General features: G+C 42.6%; 1 protein-coding gene across 10 annotated transcripts in view; it reads right to left on the bottom strand.

Moving 5' to 3' along the window:
• Positions 1-19,810, bottom strand: part of TANC2 (tetratricopeptide repeat, ankyrin repeat and coiled-coil containing 2) — a 532,732-nt gene that overhangs the window by 37,320 nt on the left and 475,602 nt on the right. For all 10 annotated transcript variants that reach the window (XM_056548533.1, XM_056548535.1, XM_056548534.1 and 7 more), the window contains 7 exons: positions 12,296-12,550; positions 10,001-10,126; positions 9,277-9,558; positions 7,969-8,096; positions 7,498-7,729; positions 3,600-3,766; positions 2,773-3,380 (listed from right to left, as the gene is read on the bottom strand). In XM_056548533.1, coding sequence (XP_056404508.1) covers positions 2,773-3,380; positions 3,600-3,766; positions 7,498-7,729; positions 7,969-8,096; positions 9,277-9,558; positions 10,001-10,126; positions 12,296-12,550 — 1,798 coding nt within the window. The remainder of the gene's footprint in view (positions 1-2,772; positions 3,381-3,599; positions 3,767-7,497; positions 7,730-7,968; positions 8,097-9,276; positions 9,559-10,000; positions 10,127-12,295; positions 12,551-19,810) is intronic.

A 19,810-nucleotide genomic window follows, 5' to 3' on the forward strand; every position in this document is an offset into this window, starting at 1 on the left:
GGGCCATAATCTGTATCATTTTAGCATAGATGTATGACACTTACTGCAGACTCATTATTGGTATAAACATCTGCTCATCTGCAGAGATAACCAAACCAACGAAAAGCTGGAAAAACATTTGAGGACCTGTGAACATGATGTTCATTGTTGGTCTGTAACGGTGGGTGTCTTGGGGATCTCTTAATACCATAATTTTTTTAAAGACAGAGTGCTCACTAATACCAATAACCAATTCTATTTGATGTCATGTGACAGCAGAGGCGGCACTATACCAGTGGTGTTTAAAGGGGTATTCCGTCCAAAGACATCTTATTCCCTATGCAAAGGATAGGGGATAAGATGTCTGATAGCATGGGGCCCACCGCTGGGACCCCCGTGATCTCCGTGCAGCACCCACCAGAGGCTGGGACCCCCGTGATCACAGTGCAGCACCCACCAGAGGCTGGGACCCCCGTGATCACCGTGCAGCACCCACCAGAGGCTGGGACCCCCGAGATCACCATGCAGCACCCACCAGAGGCTGGGACTTCCGCGATCACCGTGCAGCACCAACCAGAGGCTGGGACCCCTGCGATCACCGTGCAGCACCCACCAGAGGCTGGGATCACCGTGCAGCACCCACCAGAGGCTGGGATCCCCGTGATCACCGTGCAGCACCCACCAGAGGCTGGGATCCCCGTGATCACCGTGCAGCACCCACCAGAGGCTGGGATCACCGTGCAGCACCCACCAGAGGCTTGGACCCCCACGATCTCCGTGCAGCACCCACCAGAGGCTGGGACCCCCACGATCTCCGTGCAGCACCCACCAGAGGCTGGGACCCCCGCGATCTCCTTACAGCACTAGCATTCTATGCGGAGCTGCTGCCCCAGTCTCAGAAACCTCTGTTTCCAGGACTGAAGATGTGACGTCATGCCAGGTCCCCTCGTGACGTTATGTCCCCTCCATTCATGTCTATAGGAGGGGCGTGACGTCATGACCACGGCTTCCCGAATCCAGGATTCTGAACATAATGTTCAGAACACTGGGTGTCTGCACGGAGATTTTGGGGGTTCCCAGCGGCTGGACCCCAGCAATCAGACATCTTATCCCCTATCCTTTGGATAAGATGTCTAGCAACGGAGTACCCCTATAAAACCACACTATATATGAACATTCATTCTAAGATGCTTTTGGTTTCAGCACCAAAACTTGCTGATTTCCTGCTTCAAATGTTGGTGCGTATTCTGTAAATGTTGTAGAGAAAAATTATATATTTGATATGTGTAGTTTATGGATTTTGCTGCAGGTTCGCAGATTTTGCCTCCCATTTTAAAGTCAGCGCGGAGAAGCCACAACATTTCCAACACCATAACTGGAATACTCCAGAAAGATCCACACTACAGGTCAATTTACAGGTAATTTGTACGCAGTGTATAGACAAGGGGCAGGTTTTTGAAACAGACTAGAACAGTGGTCTTCAACCTGCGGACCCCCAGGTGTTGCAAAACTACAACTCCCAGCATGCACGGACAGCCAACGGCTGTCCGTGCATGCTGGGAGTTGTAGTTTTGCAACATCTGAAGGTCCGTAGGTTGAAGACTAGAGATGAGCGAACTTACAGTAAATTCGATTCGTCACGAACTTCTCGGCTCGGCAGTTGATGCCTTTTCCTGCATAAATTAGTTCAGCTTTCAGGTGCTCCCGTGGGCTGGAAAAGGTGGATACAGTCCTAGGAGATTCTTTCCTAGGACTGTATCCACCTTTTCCAGCCCACCGAGGGCACCTGAAGGCTGAACTAATTTATGCAGGAAAAGTCAGCAACCGCCGAGCCGAGAAGTTTGTGACGAATCGAATTTACTGTAAGTTCGCTCATCTCTATTGAAGACCACTGGTCTAGAAGAAAGAATATTTTTGTTGTTCATAGCAACCAATCACAGAGCGGCTATCGTTTTTCAAGAGGAAACTATGAGATGAGCTCTAATTGGTTGGTATAGGCAACAAAGATAGTTTTTCTTTTACACAGTTTTGTAAATCTCCTTTGAAGATTTCTACGGTACAAATCCCATCCACATTGATGCTATAGTAAAATGCTGCAGATTTCTCACTCGCAAATTTGTGGAGAAAAATCTGCAGCGTATCTGACCTGTGTGAACATACCCTTAGGCAAGAATTACAGAATGCTGTACACACCATTGCCCAAAGCTTATTTGGGATATGAATAGATGTAGGGAGTAGTTGGGGGGGGTTACCCCTTAGTGATAAAGTTGGCAAATGTTGATCTAAGCCTACTATACACATGCTACAACTGTATCTACTAACATTTAAAGGGGTTATCCAGGAAAAAACTTTTTTTTATATATCAACTGGCTCCAGAAAGTTAAACAGATTTGTAAATTACTTCTATTAAAAACTCTTAACTTCAGAAGCTCATAAGTACTGAAAGGATTAAGGTTGTTCTTTTCTGTCTAAGTCCTCTCTGATGACACCTGTCTCGGGAACCGCCCAGTTTAGAAGAGGTTTGCTATGGGGATTTGCTTCTAAACTGGGTGGTTCCCGAGACATGTGTCATCAGAGAGCACTTAGACAGAAAAGAACAACCTTAACTTCAGAAGCTCATAAGTACTGAAAGGATTAAGAGTTTTTAATAGAAGTAATTTACAAATCTGTTTAACTTTCTGGAGCCAGTGGATATATAAAAAAAAGTTTTTTTCCTGGATAACCCCTTTAATAAAAAAAAAACATTCAATTTTGCTGCCTAAATATATGTACAAAATCTCAAACGAGCATCACCTGGGATCGCAAAGAAATTTGGTTTTCTCTCCATCTTCTCTCCATATTAACCATTCTCTAAAGGATGGATGAACGAACATTCGAGTCAGATCCCTCCTCTTAATCAAGAACATGGAAAGGTTCTCCATTCGCTGTTGAAAGTCCTCCCACTCAAGACCTCCGTCCACACTACCTGCATTGATGGCCTGGAAGATGTGCTCATCCGTCAATGGGTGGAGAGAGGCCACAGCGACATTAAGAAGAGGAAGGGCCCTCTCAAAGGAGGATTGTGTGGGGAACCTCATGTTACACTGCAAGAGATACACCTCAGACAGTGACACGGGAACCACTTTGTAACTGGAACTCTTCAGCACCAAGTAGCCCTTTTCTATGAGGTCAAATGTAAGCTTCAGGTATAGGTAGGAACCTTGGCTTAAAGTCTTGAGGTGGGAACTAAGTTTTCCAAATGTGGTGTTGTCCATTTTGCCATTCAGTGAGATATTGTTCTGGATTTCAGAGCTGCTGTGTATGCGTTGCAAGATGTAAGCCTGAAGATCCTGATCTATGGCCTCGTTTTCTTCCAGTCGATCCAAGAAAATCCGGTGGAAGGGAAGAAGTTTGGTGATTTCCTGTTAGTGGACCATGAAAACATTGTATTAGAAGAGTAATAAAAGAACATAGATCGAAGAATCATAAATGGACAAACAGCTAAAGACTATTACACAACATATAAAATCATATGCCCTAAGGAATTATTTAAAAAATGGTCGCAGCCGGAAGACAAAATACAGGAATTGTTGAGGAATATGAGGAAGAACTACATGGAAAATGACCAATGTTTGACTTACCTGTAGGGTGGTCCTCACAGTTACAATGAGCTTTAACCAACGGGGAAATTTGCCTATCATCTTACTTAGAAAGGACACAATGGTATCTCCATAGTCCGGCTTGTGGAACTCTGCTTCATTTAGCCCATCTATTAGGATAATGTAATCTTCATCTGGAATCTTTCTCTCTAAATGCAGGGTCAAAAGAAAAACAAAATGTCATTTAAATAACATTAACAGTGAAGACTGTATTTTAGTAGCATCTACAGCATCTAGGTGGTTATAGAGATAGAGGGGGTGCAGGGGCTTCCTCTGTCATCTTGGGTACGTTCACATCTATACCACAGCAGTACACCAGGAGATACGTTTAAATAGTACCGAAATGTATGCTGTGATATACCCATAGACTCCCAGTATGTAAAAGTTGCCAAAAGCATGTCAAGTTTGGACCTGTTTTGTCATCTATACGTTTGTCAATATACCGTATATACTCGAGTATAAGCCGACCCGAATATAAGCCGAGGCCCCTAATTTCACCCCAAAAACCCAGGAAAAGTTATTGACTCGACTATAAGCCTAGGGTGGGAAATACATCATCCCCCCTGTCATCATCCAGACCTCCGTCATTAACACCCCCGTCATCATCACCACCGCCTGTCAATCCCTTCATCAGTGGTCCTCAACCTGCGGACCTCCAGATGTTGCAAAAATACAATTCCCAGCATGCCCAGACAGCCATCGGACGACGACACACAGGGACGTTCATGCGCAGGGACGTCCCTGTGCATCATCGTCAAGGCAACGTCACTAGTCCGGGGCCGGCCCAGAGCGGAGAAGAGGGCCTCCCGGTGAAGATGGACAGCCCGGAACGACTAACCCTCCCCACCGGACGGTCCCTGTAGCATACATGGGCCGGACCAGCTCACCCTTCCTTCCCACCTAGGGGAGGCGAGTAGAAAACTAAAGGGGGGGTCTAGATGATGACGAAGGCCGCAGTGGTCTTCAACCTGCAGACCTCCAGATGTTGCGAAACTACAACTCCCAGCATGCCCGGACAGCCAATGGCTGTCTGGGCATGCTGGGAGTTGTGGTTTCGCAACATCTGGAGGTCCACAGGTTGAAGACCACTGAGAAGGATTGACAGGAGGAGAGTTCACTCGAATATAAGCCGAGGGGGGCATTTTCAGCACGAAAAATCGTGCTGAAAAACTCGGCTTATACTCGAGTCTATACAGTATTTATTTTTTTGGGGATAAAAAAAGTTCTGCATCCACTACTTTTCTGTACTACAAAAATATTGTATGCTGTGGTAAACGTCCCCGTCCCCCCTTGAGGATTATTTGTGGACTTATGGTGTGGAATATGTTGCTTTTATCATTGCTTGCTTTACAGTTTTTATATAATTTAACATAAAGCATATGTTTAAAATGGATGCAAATGTATACAACAAAAAAAATGTATAGCACAAAAACGTATGCTACATTGGGCCAAATCAGTCTTGTTTTCGCTCATCTGTATGTGATATACCACAAATAGATGTGTGTGTGATATAGATGTGAACTTGCCCTTACCGTCTACCCATGCGCTGTGTTTGCAGATTGCCCAAAGAAATATAGCAGCAAGAGGCTTAACAATGGCCCCTAAGTCTGCCATATTAGTTCACCTATTAAAGGGGTACTCCCGAGGAAAACTTTGTTTTTTTAATCAACTGGTGCCTGAAAGTTAAACAGATTTGTAAATCACTTCTATTAACCCCTTAAGGACCGGGGTTTTTTCCGTTTTTGCATTTTCGTTTTTTGCTCCTTGCCTTTAAAAAATCATAACTCTTTCAATTTTGCACCTAAAAATCCATATGATGGCTTATTTTTTGCACCACCAATTCTACTTTGTAATGACGTCAGTCATTGTGCCCAAAAATCTACGGTGAAACGGGAAAAAAAATCATTGTGAGACAAAATTGAAAAAAAAAACGCCATTTTGTAACTTTTGGGGGCTTCCGTTTCTACGTAGTACATTTTTCGGTAAAAATGACACCTTACCTTTATTCTGTAGGTCCATATGATTAAAATGATACCCTACTTATACAGGTTTGAATTTGTCGCACTTCTGGAAAAAATCATAACTTCATGCAGAAAAATTTATACGTTTAAAATTGTCATCTTCTGACCCCTATAACTTTTTTATTTTTCCGTGTATGGGCCGGTATGAGGGCTCATTTTTTGCGCCGTGATCTGAAGTTTTTAACTGTACCATTTTTGCATTGATAGGACTTATTGATCGCTTTTTATTCATTTTTTCATGATATAAAAAGTGACCAAAAATGCACTATTTTGGACTTTGGAATTTTTTTGCGCGCACGCCATTGACCGTGCGGTTTAATTAACGATATATTTTTATAATTCGGACATTTCCGCACGCGGCGATACCATTTATGTTTATTTTTATTTTTATTTACACTGTTTTTTCTTTTATGGGAAAAGGGGGGTGATTCAAACTTTTAATAGGGAAGGGGTTAAATGATGTTTATTCACTTTTTTTTTGCACTTTTTTTTGCAGTGTTATAGGTCCCATAGGGACCTATAACACTGCACACACTGATCTTTTACATTGATCACTGGTTTCTCATAAGAAACCAGTGATCGATGATTCTGCCGCATGACTGCTCATGCCTGGATCTCAGGCACTGAGCAGTCATTCGGCGATCGGACAGCGAGGAGGCAGGTAGGGGCCCTCCCGCTGTCCTGTCAGCTGTTCGGGATGCCGCGATTAGCCGCGGCTATCCCGAACAGCCCGACTGAGCTAGCCGGCATGCTTTCGGTTTCACTTTAGACGCGGCGTTCAACTTTGAACGCCGCGTCTAAAGGGTTAATAGCGCGCGGCACAGCGATCAATGCCGCGCGCTATTAGCCACGGGTCCCGGCCGTTGTTAGAGGCCGGGCCCGAACCGCTATGACGCGGGGCCACGCCGTGGCCCCGCGTTATAGATCGGGAGTGGACACATGACGTTCCAGTACGTCATGTGTCCTTAAGGGGTTAAACAATCTTAATCCTTCCAGTACTTTTTAGGGGATGTATACTAAAGAGAAATCCAAAAAAGAAATGCATTTCCTCTGATGTCATGACCACAGTACTCTCTGCTGACCTCTGCTGTCCATTTTAGGAACTGTCCAGAGTGTCATATGTTTGCTATGGGGATTCTCTCCTCCTCTGGACAGTTCCTAAAATGGAAAGCAGAGGTCAGCAGAGAGCACTGTGGTCATGACATCAGAGGAAATGCATTTCTTTTTTGGATTTCTCTTTAGTATACAGCCCCTAAAAAGTACTGGAAGGATTAAGATTGTTTAATAGAAGTGATTTACAAATCTGTTTAACTTTCTGGCACCAGTTGATTAAAAAAAAAAGTTTTCCATAGGAGTACCCCTTTAATAATGTGCTTTTGATCTCTATCAAGCAGGCAGGGATACTTTTTGTTTGCTGCATGGACTAGTGCAGAAGACTGTATTGTTCCATATAGACACATAGGGGGAGATTTATCAATATGTGTCTAGGTGCAGCCACTTCACTGTTTTTTTTCTCTTTTTTTGCTGGCTGTGTTTTTGGCTTCTGTGCTCCAAATTTCAGCCAATAAAATGTCAGATAGGCAATTAGTAATCTCTTCCACAGTAGGGAATATCTGTAGTGTATCCCAGTAGCAGCAATGTAAATGAAAGCGGTACTCTAGAGAAATTTAATGAAGTTATATAATTTTGGAATATAACTTTAACAAAAATACTATTATATTATATACTTTTATACATTGGGTGGCCGCAGTAAAGCTAAGTTTCCACTTGTTTTTTTTCTGGCAGTTTTTGGAATACTGCCACTGCAGGTGGATCAAATTAATAGGTCAACTATTGCTCAAGAAAAAAAGGTCACTTACCTTTGTATAGATTTTCAAGTGGCTCAAGAACCCCCCTACGAAAAGATGCTGCTGGGTCTTGCACACAGGATCTTAGACTTAGCAGACTCTGTAGATGTGGTTCACGTAGTAGCTGCTCCCGATACGCTACTAGCTGGGGGGCACGGCAAAGCAAAGCGGCTACATTGTGAACAAATTCAGGCACTAAGCAGGTGTAGGCATTGTCAGCCTGGCAGTAGTGATACGCTACCACCTAAAGGAGGAAAACAAAGCCACATATTAAATATAAAAGTTAAAATATTTTAGTTTATCAGTTCAGTGTAACAAAAGCTTTTTATTTTTTTTATAATGTTGTGAATTAACCAGCATTTTTCTTTTCTAATTGGACCAAAAGCCCCCTATTATTATTTTATGTGGTAAAATCATTGAACATCTTTTCTCTACCAATAACTCGCCACTTCCATAGATTATCATATTTAGCCACTGGCATACCTGTGCTGCTATCCTCCGCATTGCTTCTTCTTGTCTTCGCCGCATTTCAGGAGTTCCTGGGCAGCTTCCACTAGAGATACCAGAATGAGTCTGTCCTGTCTGTGCCAATTCACGATTAGCCTCTGAATCTGTGTATTAAAACAAAAAAATACATCTGAATAGGTAGAGCAGCTCTATGGTATAAGAATACCACTAAATACCGTATGTCCCATATAAGTATGTGAATAGAATATGAAGGGGGAAATATTGTCACATCGGTTGGTTTTAAAGGGACATGCAGGAAATACACCATATAGTTCATTATTTCAGCATTTATGTGAGGAAAATAAGTAATTCACCACCCACAACATCTATGTGGAAAAGTAAAAGCCCCCTGAATGGCACACGCAGTGCTGGGAGGTGGGGAATGCATGGAAAGCTCATTTCAGGTCCTGCCACTGTATCCGGCTCATTTAAGAACTCTGATAGGGTCAATCCTAAGATTAAGATTTTCTGAAGGCACTAAGAAAAAAACTTGCTTCTGCATCTTGATCATGGTCTTACTGTATAAGGGTAGGGTCACATGCGCCATATTTTGCTGCAAATTTTCTGCAGCTGATTTTGCTACCAGTTGATTTCAATGGGGAGGAAAATACACAGCAGCTAATGTGCAGCAAAATACGGCACGTGTGACCCTACCCTTATACAGTAAGACCAAGAGAGGATGTGGATAGAGGCTAGACCAACATATGTTTTGCTCAGTCCGGTGCTTTGTCAAACTATCCTTTAGCGCAGGATGGCGCAAAACATATGTTGCTCCAGCCTCTGTCCACGTTCTCTCTTGTACCGCTTCAAGGAATGTAACAAATAACAGGATTACTTTTTTGCATGACGTGTGGTGAGTGACACAATTTCATTTCTATATGTATTATAAACTTAAAGATGTTATTTCATCTAAGTAACTGGCATATTGCTAGAATATCCCATCACTGTGGTGGTCCAGTCCGTGGTCCCTGCTGATCACTAGAATAAAGACGCAGCAGGAAAACTGTGTGCCATTTCTCTTGGCAGCCACATGACCTGTGATTATAGTCAATGGTTGTCCATGCAGCTCCCAAAAAAAGTCAAAGAGCATTACTGTGACTTTGTTCTTTGTAAGGGTCACAATGATCTGACCACTACCAATCAGCCATTGGTGGCATATAACTAAAGTATGTCTGAGGCTGCATTCTCCTAAAAGAGGATTTGAAAGCTTCTCTATTTTATTAATGTGCATTTCAATCCAGATGTAAATACATATCACACAGAAAACACTGAAGAGTAACTTACGCTTTGGTGATGCATGGGGGCTGTCGGACGTGAGCTGCCTCAAGCGTGTCCCATGACAACTGAGAGATACCAGCCGAGAGATGATAGCAGTTTTCCCAAATCCGATATTGCCACATATCACTACACCCCGGTTCACGCTCTCATCCTCACTCTGAAGTTGAGCATCAATCTCATGGAAGAGCCAATCTCGGCCAACAAATGTGGCATCCGTTGTGATACTCGGCACCTCGAACAGCAGCGGTTTTAAGGAAATGTCTGGTGGCCGATAGGGAGCAAAGCGGACTATGCAAACAAACAGAAAAGTCAGCTGTATGGGTACAAACAAACATTTCTGCTGGGCAGTTCTGAAGACTGAAATGCTAACATATTCTATATAGAACCATTTCATTTCTTATATACTTTAAATTAAAGATTAATAATGATAAAGACTGTATTGTCATCTGCAACTTGGACTAAAATATCAACCTACTTTATAGGAACCATTTTCATAGACCCTATTATTGGAATTCTGAGTTAATATAAAGGGGTTCACTGGGGGTCATAGCTTTGGTAAATCCCTACTTTTTGAAAGGATACCTTGACAATAATGTTGTCACAAAGTTAAAGGGAACCAAAAATTACATTTTAACATATAACGCGTTGCCAGGTGTTATATATGGTACAATCTAATGCTTGGTTCCCTTTAAGAACCCATTCAATAATGCATCGTCCATCCTGCACTGACCTCGGAGATCTTGTGGAGTGCGTGGTCCCGCAAGGGTCTGTCGTGGCATTCGTAAGGAGGTCCGAAGGGGTGTATGTCTCTGCTCATCCAGGTATGCAAGGTCCTCCAGGTGTGCAGAACTAGTAGCTGCAAATGATAAAGGGACAGAGGAAGAAAGAGGAAGTGTTAGGAAGAAGAGCAAAAGAAGGAACTACTGATATATGGGTGGAACTATTATATGTCTCACACAAAGCAGTCTGCAGCCATAAAGGGGTACTCCATTGGAGAAAAATGTTTTACAATCAACTGCTGCCAGAAAGTTATACAGATTTGTAAATTACTTCTATTTAAAAATATTAATCCTTCCAGTACATATCAACTGCTGTATGTTACAGAGGAAGTTTATTTTTAGTAGGACTACAGTGCTCTCTGCTGACGCCCCTGTCCATGTCAGGAACTGTCCAGAGTAGGAGCAAATCCCCTGTTCCTGACATGGACAGAGGTGTCAGCAGAGAGCACTGTGGTCCAGGGACGTGCACAGACATTTTGAGGGGCAGGGGCTGAAGTAAAAAAAAAAAAAAAGGCACTTTGGAGAACCTTCTGCTGCCTGCAACATCCTCCAGCATGACCGGTTTGGCGGTGAGTCAGTAATGGTGTGGGGATGGCATTTCTTTGGGGGACCACACAGCCCTCCATGTGCTTGCAAGAGGTATCCTGACTGCCATTAGGTACTGAGATGAGCTCCTCAGACCCCTTGTGAGACCATATGCTGGTGCGGTTGGCCCTGGGTTCCTCCTAATACAAGACAATGCTAGACCTCATGTGGCTGGAGTGTGTCAGCAGTTCCTGCAAGAGGAAGGCATTGATGCTATGGACTGGACTGCCCATTCCCCAGACTTGAATCCGATTGAGCACATCTGGGACATCATGTCGCGCTCCATCTACCAACGCCACATTGTATCACAGACTGTCCAGGAGTTGGCGGATGCTTTAGTCCAGGTCTGGGAGGACATCCCTCAGGAGACCGCCACCTCATCAGGAGCATGCCCAGGCATTGTAGGGAGGTCATACGGGCACGTGAAGGCCACACACACTACTAAGCCTCATTGTGACTTGTTTTAAGGACATTACATAAAGTTGGATCAGCCTGTAGTGTGGTTTTCCACTTTGATTTTGAGTGTGACTCCATATCCAGACCTCCATGGGTTGATAAATTTGATTTCCATTGATAATTTTTGTGTGATTTTGTTGTCAGCACATTCAACTATGTAAAGATGAAAGTATTTCATACAATTAGTTCATTCATTCAGATCTAGGATGTGTTATCTTAGTGCTCCCTTTATTTTTTTGAGCAGTGTAAATATATATGTATGTATATATATATATATATATATATATATATATATATATATATATATATATATGTTCTGAAGTCAGTGTCACCCATTGAATTGCTTAGACTTCTTTCACACTGCCGTTATGACACGGCAGTGTGATGGCCGCCGGGGGAGCCGGGAAGAATAGAGGGATTAAAATTACTGCAAGTGCCGTCTTCTTCTAGAAGTAATTTACAAATCTGTTTAACTTTCTGGCACCAGTTAATTTGAAAAAAAATTGTTTTTCACCGGAGAACTCCTTTAAGCTAGATTTTATAGGCTTCTTATTTTACTAGCTAAAGGCTAACAATGTCATAGGACACTGAAAAAATAGTAAGAATGACAAGTACACTAACGCAAACTATGCCACTATAGAATTTTAAAAGTAACACAAAACTGTTGTGACCTTATCGTGCAAAATGTTAGGAGGGCTTTAAGAAGAATTTTTTTATTATGCTTTGATGCATATGAAGTGCATTTCAGTAGTAGAATCCCTAGTCTGGTGTGGCGGAGTCCTTGGAAGGCAAAGGCATTGCAGAGCATCAGCATTTCCATCCATCTGCACTGCCGCATACCCTACCCCTTGCTAAACTACAAGCTCCGTTCCCAGTTATAAAGACTATCCAGGACTGAGCAATTTATCAGAAATAAAACATTCAAAAGATTTGTGTGTCTTATTAACCTTTTCCCTGCCAAAGGGGACAGCAGAATAATTAACAGTAATGTCTCATTTGTGCTTGCTTCACTTCCCTCCCACCTTCTGCAGTCCTGTATCTTTCTCTTACTCCCCCTCACACCCACGGAAAGTAAGCAGCATTAACATTCTAGGCACATTCACAGTAACTTGTGAAAATGGCGTTACCCCATTCAACTTTGAACATTATACAATAAAAAAGCAAAGCTTAAACTTGCTGTTAAGCGGCAAACAGGGCTTTCTCACCTGCGACTGAGTTGGGACGGGGCATGAGGTAGAGTGGGATGGACTGCACAGATTGGGAGAGTCCAGTGTCCAGTCCCCTCTCGGGGATTTTATTTAGGCTGAAAGTGGAGGCCATTAGATTCTCATCTACCCGGTACAGACTGGAATCCATTGACTTCTGGCCTTGCTTAACACACCCTCGAGAGCCAAGATCCTTGTTGCAGTCTGCACCATACTTGGAACGGTCCACATTCTCCGAGTAGCTGGTCAGGGTGGCTGCAGACAAGTAAAGAAAGTCAGCATTATGACAGTAAGACGACACATTATTTTGCAGTACTTCGCTTCTCATCCTTAGCAGCCTCTGTCCCTGTAGTATAACTGTTATACCTGCACTGCAGGTTGGTAGCAGAGCACATTCCATTGGGAAACCTGCAGATGGAAATTAAAAGCCAATATGTAACGCACACAGCTATGCGCATGGTTTTCATGTCTGGGTTCTCATCATTGACAAATTTACTAAGGAAAATAATGGGCCATTGCGGAATCTGACACATCGATTCATAATCTTCGATCTCTTTTGGCAACATGAAGCTGAGAAGGAGATATTGTCATTCCTCTCCCCCTCCACTCCGCCAGCAGGAGGTGGGGAGGCCGATCGATGGCATCTGAAGGCAGCTTCCCTGTTGAAATAACAGTCTGTGTGCAGTAAGGGAGAGCAAATGGAGGCACAGACATTATACATACAAGCCACGGACACAATGTGTACATCAGTATATAAAGCAAAGCTAATAAAGGCATCATGAGCACGTCCCTCTAACCTTCTGCTGACAGAGGAGAGAGGAAGGGAGGAGAACACTTCTGACATCTCACTACAACTGCACAACTCTGAAATATAATCTACCCCTCTGAATACATTCTAGTACCATGCAACCCTCTAACAAGTCTCATATAATTTACCGCCCTGGCATTACCCTACTTCAAGGGGTCCATCTGACATCCGTCTAGTCCAATACTCTCCACTGACATCACTCGAATACAAAGTACAACTATATCATTATTATAAGACACCATTTTCTTCATGTTTTTGAATCTTTGCTGCTGGTACATGTCAGTCTAAAAGGTCAAAAAGGTATTCCAATGTATACCATTCCAATGTATACCATTCTATTACAATGTACCCATCTGATATCATTCTAATACAATGAACTCTTGTGACATCATTCTAATAAAATTCACTTCCATGACATCATAATTGTACAGTGTTCACTCTGACATAATTCTAATACAATGCACTCCTATGTAATCATTCTAATACAATGCAACCCTGTGTTATCATTTTTATTCAATGTAATCATATAAAAATACTCTAATATAACACACTCCTAGTACATCATTCAAATACATTGTACTCCTAACATTATTCTAATAGGATGATGACATAGGCATGTATTGTATTACAATGTTCCCCTGTGACATCATTCTGATACAATGCACTCCTATGACATCATTCTTACACAATGTACCCTCTGACATCATTTTGATACAATGCACTCTTATGCCATCATTAAAATCCAGCAATGCTTCCCTCTGACAATTCTAATGTGATACCTCCCCTTGACATTACTGTAATCCAGCTGAGCCATCTGACATCAGCCTAATCCAATGTCTGACATTTTTCTAATCTGCTGCAGCCCTCTGACAGCTCTTTTATACTTACAGTCTCGGTCATGATTCTAATATCACAAAGTAGGGGCTCAATTACACATTTACATTTCCCTTTTTTTATATATTTTTCTTTTCACAATGGCAGGTACATATTTCAGCAAATGTACACAAGAGCCAGCTGAGCCACAAGGTATGAGGTTATTAAAAGGAAAGTTTTAAATAACTTCTTCTGGAAACAAATCTAAACACTAGAACATGCTACCACTATGAAGATAGGATCCTGGTCAGAATCCAACCCAAGGCCCCGGCACCATGGATATGGGCCTATCATCTCCACTCAATCTCTCTATACACACATAAATATATATATATATATTAAGTTCTGTGACACTCACTTTTTTTTATTTTTACGGACACCTGTGTTCTGCGGATATTCCTTCACACACACACATATATATATATATATATCATGAGTACGTTCCTGCATAACTTCCAAATGGCTGGAGATATTTTGTAATGAAGCTTGGTACACATTACTAAAATATCAACTAAAAATATAGTTAAATGGGCACTGTCAGATACAAAAACTTTTGATATGTTGTAGGTTTTGCAATTGCTTTCATTAGAAAATTTTCAGTATTTGATAGAGAAAAAGCCAGTCAAACAACTGTCCCCCTGCCTGCTTGGACACATACTAGTCCTGCTGTGTCCATGCATCATCACCTATGTCATAGACACACTTCCTTGATTGACAGCTGTGACTGCAGGGCTCACAGCTTGAGGAAAAATCCTCCCACTGTCAGCTTGTGTCCCGCTACTGTCAGTGAGGACAAGCTGGGAGTTGTAGTTTTGCTAATGCTAGGGGAAATGTGAGCAGACAGCATACTGAGGGAGGGGGCGGAGACCTGCACAGTGAGGCCACGCCCCCTCCTTTTGAGAGGAATTCAGACTAGTGAGCTAAATTAAAAGTATAATAAAAAATAAAGGTGCTAGACACATAAAAATGAGATGTACATGGTCAGGATTAGGTACTGAGTGATATAATTAAAAAATATGTTTTTTTGTTGGATCTGACGGGTACGCTTTAAACTAACTATAATTCTGACCCACCTCCATTTGCAAGGGGACTTTTTTTTGTCTAAAGCCTATGGAATTTCGGGTACATCTCCTGAGCAGTGATTGCCCAGGACTTTTATACTTTTATCCTGCCCACTCTCTAACAGGCACATGCAGAAAATAGTTAGTGCAGGGGATAGGATATCAGTTTGGGATTTGAGGACAGGATGTGAAGATTAGGTATAAGGTTGGGATGTGAGGTCAGGATATGAGGACAGAATGTGAGTTCGGGAAGTGAGGAGGAGGTATAAGGTTGGGATGTGAGGTCAGGATATGAGGACAGAATGTGAGTTCGGGAAGTGAGGAGGAGGTATAAGGTTGGGATGTGAGGTTGGGATATGAGTTCAGGATGTGAGTTAAGAATGTGAGGACAGGATATGAGGTCTGGGTATTAGGTCAGGATGTGAGGACGGGATATGAGGACAGAATGTGAGTTCGGGATGTGAGGAGGAGGTATAAGGTTGGGATGTGAGGTCGGGATATGAGTTCAGGATGTGAGTTAAGAATGTGAGGACAGGATATGAGGTCTGGGTATTAGGTCAGGATGTGAGGACGGGATATGAGGACAGGATGTGAGGACGGGATATGAGGACAGGATGTGAGGACGGGATATGAGGACAGGATGTGAGTTAAGAATGTGAGGACAGGATATGAGGTCTGGGTATTAGGTCAGGATGTGAGGACGGGATATGAGGACAGGATGTGAGTTAAGAATGTGAGGACAGGATATGAGGTCTGGGTATTAGGTCAGGATGTGAGGACGGGATAAGAGGACAGAATGTGAGTTCGGGATGTGAGGAGGAGGTATAAGGTTGGGATGTGAGGTCGGGATATGAGGACAGGATGTGAGTTAAGAATGTGAGGACAGGATATGAGGTCTGGGTATTAGGTCAGGATGTGAGGACGGGATATGAGGACAGGATGTGAGGTTGGGATATGAGGATAGGATGCGAGGACAGGATAGGAAGACAGAATATGTGGACGGGATATGGGAAAGGAGGATATATGGCTGGGATGTGAGGACAGGATATGATGTGAGGATGGGATATGAGGACCAGACCGTTATTGTTGCATTTCCTCTCCCATAAGGTTTAGGTAGGAAGACCGGGTAATGCCGGGTACTCTGCTAGTAACCAGAAACAACCACGTTTCACTAATCTTCTCCAAACACACAAAACTCCAAATCTCCCTCTATCAATGCAAAACAAAAGAGAATTAAAAGAGCTGGGCGTATAAATTAATCTTATGCCTATTTAAGTGTGACAATGTAGGCAAATTAGCCTCATGAATATGCAATGCCCGGTGTCACGCATGCTGCATGTCTTCAGCTGGGGAACAGCAAGAAGGAGCAGGACAAGCCTCGAAATCACCAGGAACATCAAATGGTCCAGTGGAATTAAGACGATGAGAATAAAGATGAGGGAAGGGGAGGATTCTGAGGTAACAAGTAAGGCGGTATTATTTCTGCCTTGTTAACAGAACACAAAACAATGGGAAAAATTCAAGAAACTAAAGGGGTTATCTGGGAATAGAAAAACACAGCTAATTTCTTCCAAAAAACGGCACCACCCCTGTCCTGTTCAATAGAACTGAGCTGCAATACCACACACATATTGAGGACATGAATGGCGCTGTTTCTGAAAGAAAGCACGTACTTGTGTTTTCTAATCCTACATAACACCTTTGGGATATATGTATAACAGAAATGTACAACACATGAGAAAAGTGATGCCACTGGGACCACAAGATACAAAAGTGGAAAGTCTAAAGCGGTGTTTTCCAAACAGTGTGTCTCCAGCTGTTGCAAAACTACAACTCCCAGCAAGTCAGGACAGTCAACGGCTGATACCACGGGATCACATTCATTTGAATGGGGTACATATATTTCTATATATTAGTTATGAACCTGTTTTCTACATCACTATTAACACGTGTATGGGTAATCTTAGAGTATAGTCACATGCCGCAGATTTTTAAATTTTTTTTTTTTATGTCTGACATTGTATCATTCATCTGCATAGGGTGAGCAGAAACAAAGGAAAATCTGATGTGAGTGAACTCCCTCGAAAGGTGCCAATTCGCTTGCCCATTCACAACAGGGCATCCTTACATACTTAAACGACTAAACAGGCACACAAAAATAGCAATAAGGGAATCATATATGCTACTTAACTGCAACTGGTGTGGTTTTTAGTCTCCTATATATACCAGTACATATATGGGCACCTTAATGTCCCCTATATAATACCAGTACAGCCATGTATGGGCACCATAATGTCCCTTATATAATACCAGTACATGTATGGACACCCTAATGTCCCCTATATAATACCAGTACATGTATGGACACCATAATATCTGGAAGAGAAGCATTTGCTTTTCCTAGCGATAAGCTGCCACCAGAGAAACCTATTAGTGGCTTTTTTCTCTACTGGAAATGAAACATTTGTGTGAATGAGGGAATTGTTTGGCAGACAGCTTTTGAAGGTGCATGGCCACCTTAAAGAGAACCAGGCATTACATCTTACCGTACAGTGGGGCAAAAAAGTATTTAGTCAGCCACCAATTGTGCAACTTCTCCCACTTAAAAAGATGAGAGAGGCCTGTAATTTTCATCATAGGTATACCTCAACTATGAGAGACAGAATGAGAAAAATAAATCCATAAAATCACATTGTCTGATTTTTAAAGAATTTATTTGCAAATGATGGTGGAAGATAAGTATTTGGTCAATAACAAAAGTTCATCTCAATACTTTGCTATATACCCTTTGTTGGCAATGACGTTTTCTGTAAGTCTTCACAAGGTTTTCACACACTATTGCTGGTATTTTGGCCCATTCCTCCACGCAGATCTCCTCTAGGACAGTGATGTTTTGGGGCTGCTGCTGGGCAACACGGACTTTCAATCACTTCCAAAGGTTTTCTATGGGGTTGAGATCTGAAGACTGGCTAGGCCACTACAGGACCTTGAAATGCTTCTTACGAAGCCATTCCTTCGTTTCCCAGGCAGGTTTAGGATCATTCTCATGCTGAAAGACCCAGCCACATTTCATCTTCAATGCCCTTGCTGATGGAAGGAGGTTTTCACTCAAATTCTTACCATACATGGCTCCATTCATTCTTTCCTTTACACGGATCAGTCGTCCTGGTCCCTTAGCAGAAAAACAGACCCAAAGCATGACGGCTGACATTTATCATTGTCTTTAGACAGTTTTTTTGTGTCTAGAAAAGGTGCAAGCAGGGACTATTTGCGCCTTTTGGTTTACACATTTCTGCTGATTTTGAGTTACAATCCACTGATTTTGGCAATACACATGATATGGAAGGGTTTTATGACCTGCGCCTTTTTGTAAAAAGGCGCAAAGCCACTGAAAAGTCTCTAAAACTACACCAGCCTAGACTTAGCTTAGCTTTTTGGTGTATGTGAAGAGAGAAATATCAGAAAATGTGACCTGCACAAAATTTATCAAATGCTCTGTGACCATTTCATAAATTTGGTGGCCCTACACATTACCAGCACACACAAAAGGTGTAGAAAAATGCTTCACTTACACCTACAATGATAAATGCCGGACGATGTTTCCACCCCCATGCTTAACAGTAGGTATGTTGTTCTTTGGATGCATCTCAGCATTCTTTCTCCTTCAAACAAGACGAGTTGAGTTTTTACCAAAAAGTTCTACTTTGGTTTCATCTGACCATATGACATTCACCCAATACTCTTCTGGATCATCCAAATGCTCTCTAGAAAACTTCAGACGGGCCTGGACATATACTGGCTTAAGCAGGGTGATACGTCTGGCACTGCATGATTTGAGTCCCTGGTGACATAGTTTGTTACTGATGGTAGCCTTTGTTACTTTGGTCCCAGCTCTCTGCAGGCCATTCACTAGGTCCCCCCGTGTGGTTCTGGGACGTTTGCTCACTGTTCTTGTGATCATTTTGACACCACTGGGTGAGATCTTGCGTGGAGCCCCAGATCGAGGGAGATTATCAGTGGTCTTGTATATTTTCCATTTTCTAATAATTGCTCCCACAGTTGATTTCTTCACACCAAGCTGCTTGCCTATTGCAGATTCAGTTTTCCCAGCCTGGTGCAGGTCTACAATTTTGTTTCTGGTGTCCTTTGACAGCTCTTTGGTCTTGGCCATAGTGGAGTTTGGAGTGTGACTGTTTGAGGTTGTGGACAGGTGGCTTTTACACTGATAACAAGTTCACACAGGAGCCATTAATACAGGTAACGAGTGGAGGCAGAGGAGACTCTTAAAGAAGAAGTAACATGTGTGTGAGAGCCACAAATCTTGCTTGTTTGTAGGTGATCAAATACTTCTTTTCCACCAAAATTTGCAAATAAATTCTTAAAAAAATCAGACTGTGATTTTATGGATTTTTTTTTCTCATTATGTATCTCATAGTTGAGGTATACCTATGATGAAAATTACAGGCCTCTCTCATCTTTTTAAGTGGGAGAACTCACACAATTGGTGGCTGACTAAATACTGTGTTGCCCCACTGTATATAATGCTTGGTAATGCGTTATGTATGGTAAAATCTTTATCCTCACCATCCCCAGGGGAAGTTTCTGCCCACAGGGATGGTGAGTATACAATTGAAGTTAGTAAGTATTCCCTGCCGCCCATTAAGTAGTTGTGCGATGACGCAGGCCATTAATTACGCTGAGGGAGTGTCACCATCCGGAGCTACAGGACTAGGTAAGCATAGCTCCCCACCCTGGAAACTACTTATGGGGTGG

Source organism: Hyla sarda, chromosome 12 (genome assembly GCF_029499605.1).
Source record: "Hyla sarda isolate aHylSar1 chromosome 12, aHylSar1.hap1, whole genome shotgun sequence".
In the NCBI taxonomy this organism is placed as follows: domain Eukaryota; kingdom Metazoa; phylum Chordata; class Amphibia; order Anura; family Hylidae; genus Hyla; species Hyla sarda.